This window comes from Elephantulus edwardii, unplaced genomic scaffold (genome assembly GCF_000299155.1).
Source record: "Elephantulus edwardii isolate Elephantulus edwardi_28Jun2011 unplaced genomic scaffold, EleEdw1.0 scaffold00149, whole genome shotgun sequence".
Taxonomy (NCBI): Eukaryota; Metazoa; Chordata; class Mammalia; order Macroscelidea; family Macroscelididae; genus Elephantulus; species Elephantulus edwardii.
The window spans coordinates 4,110,160-4,125,203 of NW_006399899.1; the positions used below are offsets into that span (position 1 = coordinate 4,110,160).

Genomic DNA, 15,044 nt, shown 5'->3' on the forward strand with positions numbered 1-15,044 from the left:
TTAGTATCACCCCACGTTATCTTCTGAATGTTGTGGGTTTCTATGCTTTGTTTTGTTTGAGATTCTCCACCCCACCCCTAGCCCCTACCCCTGCCCCGTAGCCATACATTTGATTCTTGGAGGGGAAGAGAGTACTTGTGAGTTGGTGCTTCACGGGAAATCAGCCTGAGCTGGAGGCAGCTGCAAGCAGGGCACAGGGGCCAGGAGCTAGAGAACTGGTAGGACATTAGCTGGAAGGCATTTGGGATGCTCTAGGCTTTACCCTCGGAGGGATATCTCTATTCCTAACCTGCTGCAATTTCTGATTTGTTCAGTAACACTAACAACACTGCCAATTTTGAGTGTCTAGTATGTGCCACTCACTTTACCAACATTAGCTCTCACAAAGCTCTATTACTGGCCCCTTTTCAGAGAGAGAAATCTGAAATTCAGAAATGCTACATCATCTGCTCAAGGGCATGCAGTTAGCAAGTGGATGAGCCGCAATTCAACCGGGGGCCTGCCACCAAAGCTGGTGCCTTTCAGACATCATTACACCAAGCTGTGCCTGCCATCTGCCCACCTGCTGGGGCCCTGGGGAGATAAGTGGGGAAGGACGGGCTTTCCCTGGTAGCTACACCTTGAGGTCCAAGCACAATATAAAAGAGAATTCTATAAAGACCCAGAGATTACAGAGGACGAAGAGTCCCTCAGAAAGCACCCAGGCAAAGGGCGCAGGAGAAGTGCAGACCTCAGCTGTTCATCAGCATCACCTGGGGGGTGTTAATGACCACTGACGCCCAGACTCCATCCCGAGAGAATGTAGGATCATTGGTTTGAGTGTTTTCATAAACTCCCCACATTACAATGTTCAGCCAGTGTGGAGAGCTGCTGTTCTATGGTTAAGCCATTCCCTTCAATAACCAGGTGAGGAAACTAGTTGAGTCTCTGCTCTTAACTAGAAGCATAACCAATACTTACCTTTTCCTCATAGCACAATAATGAGGACCAACAAGCCAAGAGTTATCCTTAAATACCTTTCAGATCAAAGGCTTTCGATCTACTTGTGACTTCAAACAATAAAGGACGTTCTGATTGCTTGATTGCATCTTAGTTTCCCTGAAAATTCCGTTTTCTGGAACAGCTTCCTTTGCCTTTGCTATGTGCTTGCCATATTGGGGAACTCTTGTTCCCTTTCCAAACAAGAGCATCTGCTGTTGTTGTTAGGTCCTGTTGAGTTGGCTCTAGTTCACAGCCATCCTCCCAGATATAACAGAATGAACCCTTGCCTGATCCTGCAGCACCCTAAAATCCCCACTGTGCTTCAGCCATTACGGACTGTTACAGTCCCTGTGTTAATTCATCTCCTAGAGAGTCGTCTTCTCCATGGTTGACGCTCTACTTTACAAACATCATGTCCTTTTCCAAGGACTGGTCCCTCCTGATAAAAAGTCCTAAATATGTGAGGCTGTCTTCCCATTCTCGCCTCCAAGAAGTACGTTAGCTGTGCCTCTTCTAAGATGTTGTTTGCTGTTATGTGCTGTCAAGTTGCCTGCAACTCATAGAGACCCTATGAGTACAACAGCCCTAAAGATATATTCTGTGCCAACCTCACTGTCTTCTACACACCTATCCCTATTACCTCAGTCACTGAATCAATACATCTCATCGAGGGTCTTCCTCTCCTGTGCTGTCCGTCTGGCATTCCAAGCATGACGTCCCTCTCCAAGGACTGGTCCGTCCTTGCAACATGTCCAAAGTATGTCAGACGAAGCTTCAGAATTCTTGCTTTCAAAGAACAGCTTGGTTTAACCCTCCTAAGGATAAACCTGTTTGTTCTCCTAGCAGTTCATGGTATATTCAATACTTTTCTCCAGCACTACAACTTAAAGGCATCAACTCTCCTTCTATCATCACTAGTCATTGTCCAGCTTTCTGATGCATAGCAAGTGATTGTAAAGACCATGGTCTTTATATCAGATGCACCTTAGTCTCCAGACTGACATTGTTGCTCTTCAATACTTTGAAGAGGTCTCTGAGAGCAGACTTTCCCAATGCAATTTGACTTTTAATTTCCTGGCTACTGGTGCCAAGAGTGTTGACTGTGGAGCCAAGCAAACTAAAGCTGTTAACAATCCCAATCTCTTCACCATCCATCATGATGCTACGAATCAGCCCACTGGTGAGGAGCTCTCATGGGCTAGTGGCAAGAAGCTGTGCTGCAATCCTTAAGACACGCAGTTCAAAGCCATAAGCTGATGGGCAATCTCCTCCTGTGTAACTGCCTTTGAAAACCCACGGCGTGGGGGGGCAGCTATGGGTTGGTTCTGACTCTACAGTACAACAACATATCAATGTCTTCTAAGATAGAGCTGTTTTTTGGTTGTTGGTTTTTTTTTTTTACTATGTAGGGTGGATTCAACAATTTTGCCACCACCACAATTCAAAGGCCTCAGTTCTTCTCTTTTACATGTATATGATGCTATCAATTTGGCAGTACCCAACAACTCTGATTATAGCAAGAGCTCGGATTTTTGCAATCACTTGCTATGCATCAGAGCTCTGGTAGCCTAGTGTAAGAAATCGCACTGCCAACTTGAAGACATACAGTTTGAATTTACTATTGACTCTATGGGAGAAAGACGAATAATCTTCTCCCAGGAAATGTCTGACTTCTGTAAACTGGTTGGAAGAGGAGTTATGAGTCAGATCTGACTCAACACTACAGGAAAATAAGATACAACTGAAAATGCTGTGGTTTGGGTTAGGAACCTCCTAGTCTTTAAGGGGATATCTTTATTCTTGAGGACTTTAATGAGGTCCTGAACAGCAGATTTGCCCAATGCAATACACTGCCTGATTTCCTGAATGCTGCTTTCATGAGTGTTGAGGGCAGATCCAAGTAAAATGAAATTCTTGATAATATCAATCTTTTTCTAATTATCATGATGTTTTCTATTGGTTCAATTGTGAGAATTTTTGGGTTTTTTTGTTGTTGTTGATGATATGTAATCCATGCTAAAGGCTACAGTCTTTGATCTTCAGCAAGTACTTCAAATCCTATTCACTTTTAGCAAGCAAGGTTGTGTCACCTGCATATCATAGGTTGTTGAGTCTTCCCTAGTCCTGATTCTTCATCATATAGCCCACCTTCTTGGGCTATTTCCTCAAACTATAGACTTGATAGGTATTGTAAAGAGAGATAAGCCTGACACACATCTTTCTTAATTTTAAACATTGGTCTGTTAAAATGGCTGCTTCTGGGTCTATGTACGGGTTTGCATGAGCACAGCCAGGTGGCTGCTTCCCAATTCCTTTTTGTACAGTGTCTCTGTAGTTCTTCCATCTTCCTTTTGATGTTTACCACATCATTTGATATTTTACACTTCAGTACTGCAACTTGAGGCTTGTTTTCTTCAGTTCTTTCAGCTTGAGTTATGCTGAATATATCCTTCTCTTGGTTTTCCAATTCCAGATCCTGGTACATTTTATTATACTGTGCTTTGTCGTCTTGAACTGCCCTTTGAAAACTTTCGTTCAGCTCTTTTATCATTTCTTCCTCTTTTGCTTTAGCTTTTCTATACAAGAGCAAGCAAGCTTCAGAGTCTATGCTAACATCCATATTGGTCTTGTCTTTATTTCCTTTTTAATTACTTTTGGCTTTCTTCATGGATGATATCCTTGACGTCATCTCACAATTCATCTGATCTTCCTGAGACAATTCCTAAATTCCGGTGGGACAGCTCAAAATTGTTTTTTGGCTCTTTGGGATTTGTTCTCATTTTCTTCAGCTTCGTTTTGAAAGTACTTATGAACAATTGATGATCTATTCCACAGATGGCTCCTGACCTTGTTGTTGATCAAACCATACTTCAGACTAGAAGGGATCCAACAAAGTCTTTGACCCTGCTGAAGAGGACAGAGGGGGTCAGGAGAAGAACGCTAATGTCTGAACTGTTTAAGACACATAAATTTGACTCATGTCTGGCCACCTTTCATATTATCAGGTAAATTCAGCTCTTTCTATCTTTGAGAGTGCTCTGGGGCCTAGAGCATAAGGGACTTTCTTCAGTAACATCAAGGATGCACGGTGCCCATGACGATGACTGAGCCACCAACTATTCCTTTTTCAGGTGGAGAGGACAAGGGCAAGAGAAGTTAGGGATTTACTGGGGAACCAAACTATGGTTAAGTATATGTGGCAGACAGAACAATGATCCTCCCAAAGATGTCCATATCCTAACTCCTGAAATCTGCTAATGTTACTTTGAAGGTTAAAAGGAATTTTGTAGATGTGACTAAACTAAGGGTTCTGAGAAGGAAAGGTTATCTTGGATTATCTGAGTTGGCCCAACATAATCCCAAGAGTCCTTATAAGAAGAAAGGAGATTAGAGTTGGAGAAGGAGATGTGATGACAGAAGCAGAAGGTTATTGAGAACGAGAGGGAAGGAGGACAGAGAGAGGTAAAACTTCCCACTCTTGATTTTAGCTCCACAAGGCCCATTTTTTACTCCTGACCTTCAGAAATGTAAGATAAGAAATGCATGGGTGGTGTGTGTTTTGGTTGGTTTTTTTTTTTTTATTTTTAAGCCATTAAGTATGTGGTAATTTGTTATAGTAGCAATAGAAAACTAATACAGCAGGAGAGCTGGGACCTGGATTTGTGCCCCAAAATCTTTTGCACACCTTCTGGTAGGTGGGATAGAATGCTCACAAGACAGTTCCTAGGGTGGTGAGCCTACTACTGAAAAGACCTTTCAAGAGCTGGGGACACCAGATAAGAGAGAGGACTCTTACTTCTGGCTTAGCTACAAACCCACTGTTTGGGCAGTCCTCTTCTCTCCTGGGGTATCAGTCTCTCATTTGAAAAGGAGTTGGAAGTTTTCATCTGTAAGGTTATTTCATTTTAGGATGCTATAAATCCCATCTATACATTCCCAAGTTGGTGCTGTAGGTCAAACACTTAGTTCCCTAAAAATGTTTAATAGAGTAAAAGAGAATAATGGGAAAATTAATTCTGGAGCCAGACAGGCCTGCATGTGCATTTGACCATTGCCACTTAATAGCTCTGTGATCTGAACAAGTAAAGTAGCTTCTGAGAATCTTCTGGAAAACAGGGGCAATACTTTTAAGCATATAAGGTGGCTGGCACCTCTCTAGCAGTTAAAATTCACCAGCAACTCTGCAGCAGAAAGATGGGCAACCTCCCACTGTGGGATTTACAGTGTCCAAAAACCTGCTGGAGGGTTTTTATGAGGGTCAACTATGACTCAGTTCCCACTTGACAGTACTGAGACAGACAGTCAGACATGATGGCTAGAAGTGCAATATTTTCAGCATTGTATCTGGCACATAGAAAATGTTCAATGAAGAGTGCTGATGAACACATTTGGGTGTTAAGCCTTGAAGGAGTTCCTCAGAGGTACGGTTAAGTCCTCAACTACCAACTAAAAGGTTGACAGTTCAAATCTACATAGAGATACTTTGCAAGATAGCCGTGGCAGTCTGCTCTGGAAGGTCTCAGCCTTGGAGACTCCCTGGGGTCATCCTACTCCATACACACAGGGTCACCACGATTCAGAATTGACTCAATGGCAATTAAGAACCAACCAAGCTTGAGGGTGAGCTGGTGCTGAGCAGTGTGTGTGAATGACTGTACTTGGTTTCAGTGGGCAAGGAGGAGGTGAACAGCTTGGTGTTTCTCAGCTAAGTGCCTGTGACAAGCCGAGAGCGGCAGTGCTGCTGGCTGGGAGGCTGATACTAGCCGCTGGAACTGGCCACAGAGCTGGGCATTCTACAATGACCTTTCCAAAGCCATGGCGATCCCGAGCCGGTTCGTGGTCAATTTCTTTTAACATTCCACTTTAAAATCCGGCTGTGCCAAGTTTTTTTATAGTTTATAGCTTCTGAGTCTTACAGGTAGTAAAGAAGGATGACTGTCTGTCATCCTACCAGTATTAGCATTTTGGGAGACCTTAAGCAAAGAGGTGAAATATGTTAATATGCAGGTTTTGGGAATAGTTTCTAAGGCTATAGAATAAAGAGTCAATAAGAATTATTGTTATAAAAAATCTCTAGAGTAATAGAGAATATTAAAAAGTCAATTGCAGTTCCATACCTTTTCAACCTGTATGCAGAGCAGATTATCCGAGGGATTGGGCTCTATGAGAAGCATGGCGTTAGGAGTGGTGGACGATCTATCAACAATCTGCGTTATGCAGATGACACAACCCTGCTCGCTGAAACTGAGGAGGACCTCATGCACTTACTGCAGAGAGGGTCAAGGACTGCAGCCTTCAATATGGACTGAGGCTCAATGTCCAGAAGACAAACATTCTCACCACTGGACCAATCGGTAGCATCAGGATGGATGGTGAAGAGATTGAGATTGTTCACAGCTTCAGTTGGCTCGGCTCCACGGTCAACACTCTTAGCACCAGTAGCCAGGAAATAAAAAAACATATTGCAATAGGAAAGTCTGCGGTTAGGGACCTCTCTAAAGTACTCAAGAGCAACGGTGTCTCTCTGGAGACTAAGGTGCGCCTGATACAGGCCATAGTCTTTGCAATCACTTGTTATGCATCAGAGAGTTGGACAATGACTAGGGAGGATAGAAGGAGAATTGACGCCTTTGAGCTGTGGTGCTGGAGAAGAGTACTGAACATACCATGGACTGCTAGGAAAACAAACAGATTCATCGTAGAGAGGATTAAACCAGGCTGCTCCTTGGAGGCAACGATTCTGGGGCTTTGCCTGACATACTCTGGACATGTTGCAAGGAGAGACAGGTCTTTAGAGAGGGACATCATGCTGGGCAGAGTGGAGGGACAGCGCAGGAGGGGAAGACCCTCTATGAGGTGGATTGATTTAGTGACTGGGGTAATCGGGATGGGTGTGTCAGAGGCAGTGAGGTTGGCACAGGATAGAGCAGGGTTTAGGGCTGTTGTACATAGGGTCGCTATAAGTCGCAAGCGACTCGACGGCACATAACAACAACAACAACAACAACAACAACAGTTAATTTACAAAACTCGAATACAAATTTGAGCAAATTCTGTCAATTTCCCTCACCTATAGAAATCTATCAATCTAGTAAAAAGGTTCTAATCTGTAGAAATATCTATTTAACCGTTACAAAAAAAATAGGCTAAATCATTAATAAAAAGAAACAATAGCACCCATTGGTCTCACGGAAAAGGAATGCGCATGCGCGTATTCACGTGCATGCATCTGGAAGGAGAGTGTTGCTGTTTGAGCCGCGTAAACCTGGGTTGCACATACTTACTCAAATGGATCGCTGGGGTCGGCCTTCTGCAGCTCCGGAGGAATGGGGATCCTCTTGTAGTACATCTCCCAGTCGAAGGCGCCCCGCATGGCATCCCCGGCCTGTGTTTCGTATCGGAAGTCATCGTGGTCTATCACGTCGATCATCGGGCACACAATGGTCTTTCGGTTCCGAGCAATGCGGTCTGAAGAAGTCAAGAGGTGACCATTAGGCGAGGCAGGATGGGGGAATGGTTGTATGGCCCATTCTACAACTACTTCCTTTTAAATGTGCCCCAAGGTGAGTTCTCGGAACACTCTAGTTTGAAAACGAGTGGGAAGAAGGTGGAGTGCTTGCAGGCTCTCGGCCCGGGAGGGCTCTTGTCCCAGTCCCATCACCCATAAAGGGGCCTTGAGGAATCTACTGAAACAAGATCTCCAAGTATTTCTCAGTTTTCTAGGAAACATGGGCAAGAGGCCCTGCCTCACAGGTTATGAACACAGGATACAATAATGTTTGAAAAATGCTTTGCACAGAGGACTGCTCGTGATCAGCATCCTTAGGACAAAGAGAGATATTAGTTTCCTCTGGCAGGGCACCTGCTCAGGACCCCGCAGGTTCCCCACTCCAGTCTTGACCTTGACTCTAGTTTGTCCAGACCACTTGCACCTCATGGCAGATTATCTGCCTGACAGCTCACTGGCTTCAGTTAATTAACAGATAACCTTCCTCTAGAAGACAGTTCAATTCTTCCAAAACTATAGAAAAAGTCCTAGAGAGATGACTTGTCTTGACTGGAGGTCTGTAAGCAGGTGTGCTGGAGGCTTGGTGATCCAAGTCTTAGAAAGGCAGCCTCGAGCTAGACGTCTTCCCAGTCTCTTTCAGGGACTCAGAGAAACTGAGTCTATGAAATTCACTCTATTCAGCCTACGGAATGCAAGTTTTTCCTTTGCTTTTCACTGTTCCTCCTGCCAGGAAGCCCTGAATGCAGCCAGGGGGCATGAGTGAGCTGTCAGAGGCAGACAATCTGCCTAGAATGCTAAGTGGCCACCACTGGCTGACTTTTGGGCCAAGAGTCAAGTCTCAGGACTTTGACTGGGGACCCTTTGACTGGGGACCCTAGTAGGACTAGAACAGGCTCACACCTGGCTAGGGCCCAAGCTTCATCAACCTAGGCATGTTTTCCTTCCAGGAGATAAAGCAGGGCTTTTGCCTTTTCCTAAGTTGTAAGTCACAGCCCATAGGGGGGTTGTGAAATCAATCTTAGTGCTTGTGTTTTGTAACAAAAAGGAAAACAGAGTATCCAGGTGCAATCCAGGAATAAGGCAAAGACTGCTTCAAGGAACATGTCTTCAGCTCATCTTTCATGCAGTATGCATGGAGTGTACATTTGTCTATTGGATTGAGAAGTCCAGTGTATTTCTAACTATGTGACACAACCAAGAAATCTTGAGAAATGCTACCCAGAGGGAATATATCTGCATCAATGCCAATGCTTCTGGGATGTATATAAAAAATACCTTTGCAAAACCATAAACACGCCGACAGAACAGAAAACCCACGTATGCCTGCATCCATTGAAGACTCAAGTCTCTGGGGCTCGTTTGGATCTGCCTAGTAGACAAATTTCCTTGAGATCACTTAAAAAAAAACTTTTTATTGTGAATTGGGTGAAGGTTTACAGAGCAGAAGAGTTTTGCACGCAACAATTTATGCACATTTTGTTTTGTGATATTGACTAATCCTTAATGATGTCATACTCCTGCCCTATGTCTCCCCTTCCCATGCTTCCTCCTTTCCTAATCCTTCTTGCATTCTCAACTTTGTTCTTGGGAAAATATTGCCCTTTTGCTCTTGAGTGGTTAACTGTTCTAAGGAGAATGGACCTCTCAAGTGTTGTTCACTTTATAGGTCTCTTTACTGGCTGAGGGAAAACTAAGCCATGAGAGGGAGTTTTGTCCAGGCTTGCGGTGTTTAAGGGTCACAGTACAAGTGTTCCACGAGTCTCTATCTCACCAGTAAGCTTGATCTTTTTATGATTTAGAGTTTTGGTCTACATTTTTCTCCCATTCTACCCATGATCTTCTAACGTAATTCCCATCTGGACACCATCTAGACCTTTTGGTCTCAGGGTCATGGGAGCTGAAGCTGGTTCAATGATCCTTTACACTCAAAAGATACTTCTATGAATTTTTTTATTATCTTTACTCTTCTTTTATCCAGACACAGATAGACTTAACATTTGCATTTCAGATGGCCACTCATAAACTTTTAAGACCTCAGTCACTACTCACCAAAGCTGGATATAGAACACTATCTTTCTTGACCATGTTATACCAACTGACCTTACTGTATCCTGAGACTATGGTCCTCAGCCCCCACACCCAGTAACTCATACCTTCAAAGTGTTTAGTTTTGGCTAAGAAATTTCCATAATGATGCCTCCTGTATATCCTACTATATTCAGAACATTTAAATACATTTCTGGAGATTCTTTGCAAAGCTTAAGAACCTTCTCTGGGGAAATAACTAGCGAAGAATCCCCCTTCCTAAATATTCTTGGCCATTCAAGGGGTTTCACTTCCTAGGAGATGGGGGTTGAGGACTCAGTGCTCTGCTGATGTTGGCTGACTGGGAGGCAGAAGACCTAGGTGTAGCATGAGATGGGCAGCATCCCATGGTACTGTCAAATCCTCACACACAAGAGGTATACCTATCCATGGATTAGGATATCTGATGCTTCTGAGTTTCAGTTTCCTTGTCTTTAGAATGGAGGTGAGCAAGCACCTGTCCCGTGGGGTCACTGTGAGAACTGCATGGACAATGGAGCCAAGACGTTAACTCAGCCATGAGCACGTACGTGATCAGCAACCAGCCATGTTCTCTGAGACCAGGTTTATTGAAAGCAGCTCAGAAGCTGGAGTTGAAAGGCTTAGCATCTCCTTTATTCTCTTTGCCCCTTAGTATTTTCATTTCCAAAATGTGGATAATAATGCTTGGCCAGCTTGCTTCACTGTGTAAATGTCAAATTCAAATGTGGAAGCAGCATAAAAAGCTGAGATTATTAGAGTTCTGATAGGGACCAGATCATGATGAAGGAAATAATGATCAAGAGGGAATTTTCCTTTTGGTTGGGGTGGTGGGAGAGGGAATCATTTTAGGCTCAGAAAGCCCTACTTTTGAGAGAAGACAGAGTGAGCCATGCATGCAGGTGTTAATGGTTTCATAGGCAAAAGCCATGATGTTTCTATCAGCTGCTATTAGCAGGGACAGAATTTTAAATCTATACTACTGGTTCACATTTCTATTGGACAAAGGGTATAAAAAAGAGGGGGAAATGTTTCATCCATGTGTGTCTACAGATTATGAAAATTACCTTCATACATTTCCATAGAAACAGAGTTAAGGGCTATTTAGCCTACCAGCTCAGCGTCGTGCCCCACTACTTCACTCTCGTTGTGAGTGACCCTAGAAATGGGTTGCTTCTTCAGAAGCATAAAGTAGGTGCTTTATGATGAGGCTCTTTCTCCCCTCTTTGGGTAATGAGGGGAAAATACAGAAGATTGCTTGGTTTAATTAAATACACAGTTTACTAGAAATTCTGGGCTACAGCCTTTTCCTAACCCAGTGAGATCCTGGACCCTTGTGGTCAGAAGCTCATAATCTAGTAATAAAGCTCTATACTCATCTGTGTTGGAAAGCAAATGTGCTGCATTATTCCACTGAACACTCTGTGGGTTCTTCTATCCCTGCCCCTTAATGGCATTATTCCCTAATCAGTGCGACAAATGTGCTTCCTGAATGAGCAGCATTGGTATCACTGGAAGCTTGTCAGAAATGCAGCTCTTCACGCCCCATCAGACCTCTTGAACCAGAGTCTCTGGGGGTAGCCATAGCACTGTGTGTTTTAACAAGTCTTCCAAGGGACCTGATGTGTTCACCCTAAATGTCACCCTCCCTAACCTTTCTGTTGTGTTTACTCATCCATTCTTGAGTTAACTTTTTCATCTAAGGTTGATGACTTCTCCAGTTCACCTCCAGCCCTGTCTCATCTGACTCACAGTTTGATACGGGCCAGTTTTGTTTACTACCTTCATCAAAGTAAAATTCCACCAGATTTGGGCTGGCTTTTTCATCCAGCTATGTGGCCACCTCACTGCCCATCGTTCATTCTTCATGGCTATGGTGGGTAAGTCTTGGGTCTCACTGCTTTGCTTGTAGTTATCCCTTGATATCTATTAGAAATCTTCCTTTAAAGGAAGTGAATTTAGGGAGGCATATAGGGCTGTAGAAGGACACAGACTTTGGAGCAGAAGATGGGGTCTGTAACCCTTATGACCCAAGGGAATAAGCAAAGCATTCAACTTCTTTGAATCTCAGCTGGGCTCTTATTAAAATGATGCTGCTTTCTATGTTGCATAATTTTGTAAGGATTAGAGATAATACTTATCGCCTGCCAGGTTTATGGTAGAAGGGTAATAAACAGTAATGATGTTAGGTTGATGGGATGATGTTGCTCCATAATTTGAGTCTTAACACTCTAAGACTTTGCTTGCTTTCTGACAAAATCTAAGTAATCTCAGGTAAGAAATCATGTCATTAGACATGCTGTGTGACTTTGAGCACATAACTTCCCTATGCTGAGCCTGTCCCCTTTTCTGTAAAGTGGAGGGACATAACTGAATGAACTTTGAGGTCCCTTTGCACATTCCCAACCTTTGGAACCCTTCATGACACCTGGCACTGTGCTGGGTACACCTCAAGCAGACATGGGACATGCGCGTATGACTCTTTTCAGATGGCCTGGGCCAGGGCGGCTGGCTCATTCCAGGCCGCCTACCTCGCCTTGGGAAGGACTCCCTCACCGAGCAAGGGGGGCAGCCAGTTGACGTTGGCTTCACAGTGTGAGTCTAGGAATGTGATGACATCCCCAGTCGCTGCTGAGGCCCCCAGCATCCGAGTTCTTATTAGACCTTCCCGCTTCTTGGTACGGAGAATCCTCACACTGGGGAAAAGGGCCATGTAGTCTTCAAGGGGCTTCTTCAAGTGCTCTGTGAGGAAGACATTAGAGAACAGATGAACAGACAGCTTAGAAGAGCAGCTTAGCATTCATTCTGGTGGTCCCTCCTCTTTGTGGGTGCACCATGCTTTACAGTTTACGTGTTGTTCTCTGCAACATTTTCTTCATGGGTTAAACAGGTCAGGGATCATCACTCGTATACCACAAATGGGGACGCAAGGTTCAAAGAGGTGACGTGACATTGGATCATAGACAGATCTTTTGTACCAGGATGTGGGCTTCTGTGGTTTCTAGCTGGGATCTATTTTCTCTAATTCTGGTAACTATGCCCAGATTTTCCTTTGGGAAACTGTTCCTCCTTTTCTTACTCTGTTTAGTTTGCATGGTGCTCACTTCATTCTCTAGTTTCAAGGGAAAGGGGCATGTGACTCAGGCTGGTCCAATTGGAGCATTTCATTCCTCTAGCTTCAGAGATTGGCTGAGGGATGGCCATGTGACAAGAACTGGACCAAAGAGTTTTAAGGTTTTTTTCCCCAGAATTGCTGGAAAATGGCACCTTTTTAATGCTAAAGTTAAAAGTTATTTCATCATTTTTGGCAAGATGAGGAAATGGGAGTTGGTGAAAGCATCTGCAAAGACTGAAACCAACATGCACAAAAGATCCCAAAGAAGGTAAGAGCCTATAATTAAAACCCCCAGGTAATAACAAGTGCTATTAAGGATACAGGGAAATTAGAATTCCTATACACTGAAGATGGAATGGTAATATGGTGCTGCTGCTGTGAAAAACAGTCTGGTATTTCTTTAAATGATTAAATATAAAGTTGCCATGTAACCTGGAAATTCCATTCTTAAGAAAAAAGAAAACACTCCTGTCCCCAAATCTGTCCATGCATATTTAATATTTATAGCAGCATTATAGCTCAAAATAGAAACAACCACATGTCTAAAAGTGATAAATGGATAAGCAAAATGTAGTATACTTATACCACAGACTATTAAATGATGAAAAAAAAAAGAATTGCTGATACATTTTACAACAAAATTGAAATGTGAAAAGTTATATTAAATGTAAGGAGCTAGGCACATAAAATTACATATTGTATGATTCTCTTTGTCTGGAATAGGAAAGTCTCAAAGATAGTATCTCTCTATTAAAAAAAATTCTAGTCTTAATCTTGATGCTCTGGTGACCTAGTGGTTAAGGAGTTGCACTGCCAAGCCAAAGGCAGGCAATTCGAATCCACTAGCTGCTTCCTGGGAGAAGGATGGGCAACCTCCTTCTCCTGTGATTCAGGGAGGTCTGGTGGCCTAGTGGCAAGAAGGTGCACTGCTATCCCAAAGGCATGTGGTTCAAGGTCACCAACTGCACTGCAGGAGAAGGATGGGCAATCTCTTTCCATGCAATTAACTGCCTCTGAAAACCCACTAGAGGGTCAGCTATGGTTTGGTTCCGACTCTATGGTCAACAACAACAGGGCCCTTTATGAAAATGTTATAGAGTGGTCATAAAATATGTATAGTTTACATCACATCTAATCAAATATTAAAGGCTTTGTCATATGATCAGGAATAAGTCAAGGCTGTACACACTCATCACTTCTATGCAACACTGTACTTAAATTTCTAGCCAATCTAATAGGTAAGAAAAAGAAATAAAAGGCATAAAATTAGGAAAGGAGTAAGTAAATTGTCTTTCATTGCAGATGACATGGTAATATAAATAGAAAAATATAAGCAGTCAACAAAGAAACCACAGGTAAACTGAACAAGATTATAAGATTTGCAACCTTGTATTTTTTTAAAAAATATACTAACAAATAAACAATTGGAGAATAAAATTTAAAATACCACTTACAGTTTTATAAAAGAAGTGCAAATACTCTGAAAAGCATAAAACATTGTTGAAATAAAAAGCAAACAAGTAAATTAGAAGTTATACTCATGGAACAAAAGACTTAATATATTATGAACAAAGCAACACTAGTTGATATGATTACAGTTTTGCTGCAATTCCTACTAAAATCTCAGCTGATTTCCTTGAAGAAATAGAAAAGGTACTGTATTTCTTAGGGAAATTCAAGATGGCTGTCAACAACTTCATCTTACTCGTATGCACAGTTGGTACAGTTGGTACACTTGGTATCAACAATTAGCAGATCTGGAGATATATTGTACTGTGAAAGTCTGCAGTCAGGGTCCTCTCCAAATTATGAAGGAGCAACGATGTTAGCTTAAGGACTAAGATGTGCCTGATTCTGAGCATCGGCCAGACGAGCTCTGGGAGGATATCAAGAAAATCGTCCATGAAGAATGGAAAAGATCATTACAAAGGCTGAAAAAGAAGAAAAGACCAAGATGGATGTCAGATGAGACACTGAATATTGCACTAGAGCACCGAGAAGCCAAAGCTAAAGGAAGAAAACAAGAAATCAGAGTTAAACAGAAAATATCAAAAGGCAGGCCAGGAAAACAAAGCAAGATACTGTAATGAAATGTGCAGAGAGCTGGAGTCAGAAAATCAAAAAAGGGCTGAACTCGCTCAGCGTTTCTTAAGCTGAAGGAGCTGAAAAACAAATTCAAGCCATAGGTGGCAATATTTAAGGTTACCTTGGGTAGGATGTTAAATGATCCAGGAAGTATCAAGAGAAGATGGAAGGAATACACAGAGTCACTGTATCAGAAGGAATTGGCTGACACAGAAGAATTTCATGAAATGACATATGAGCAAGAGCCTATGGTGATGAAGGAGGAAGTTCAAATTGCTCTAAAGGAATTGG

At 42.8% G+C, this 15,044-nt stretch overlaps 1 protein-coding gene across 1 annotated transcript in view; it reads right to left on the minus strand.

Moving 5' to 3' along the window:
• Positions 1-15,044, minus strand: part of GALNT10 (UDP-N-acetyl-alpha-D-galactosamine:polypeptide N-acetylgalactosaminyltransferase 10 (GalNAc-T10)) — a 369,161-nt gene that overhangs the window by 60,585 nt on the left and 293,532 nt on the right. Inside the window, exons 5-6 of the mRNA XM_006894736.1 lie at positions 12,110-12,295; positions 7,266-7,449 (exon numbers count right to left, since the gene is read on the minus strand). Coding sequence (XP_006894798.1) covers positions 7,266-7,449; positions 12,110-12,295 — 370 coding nt within the window. The remainder of the gene's footprint in view (positions 1-7,265; positions 7,450-12,109; positions 12,296-15,044) is intronic.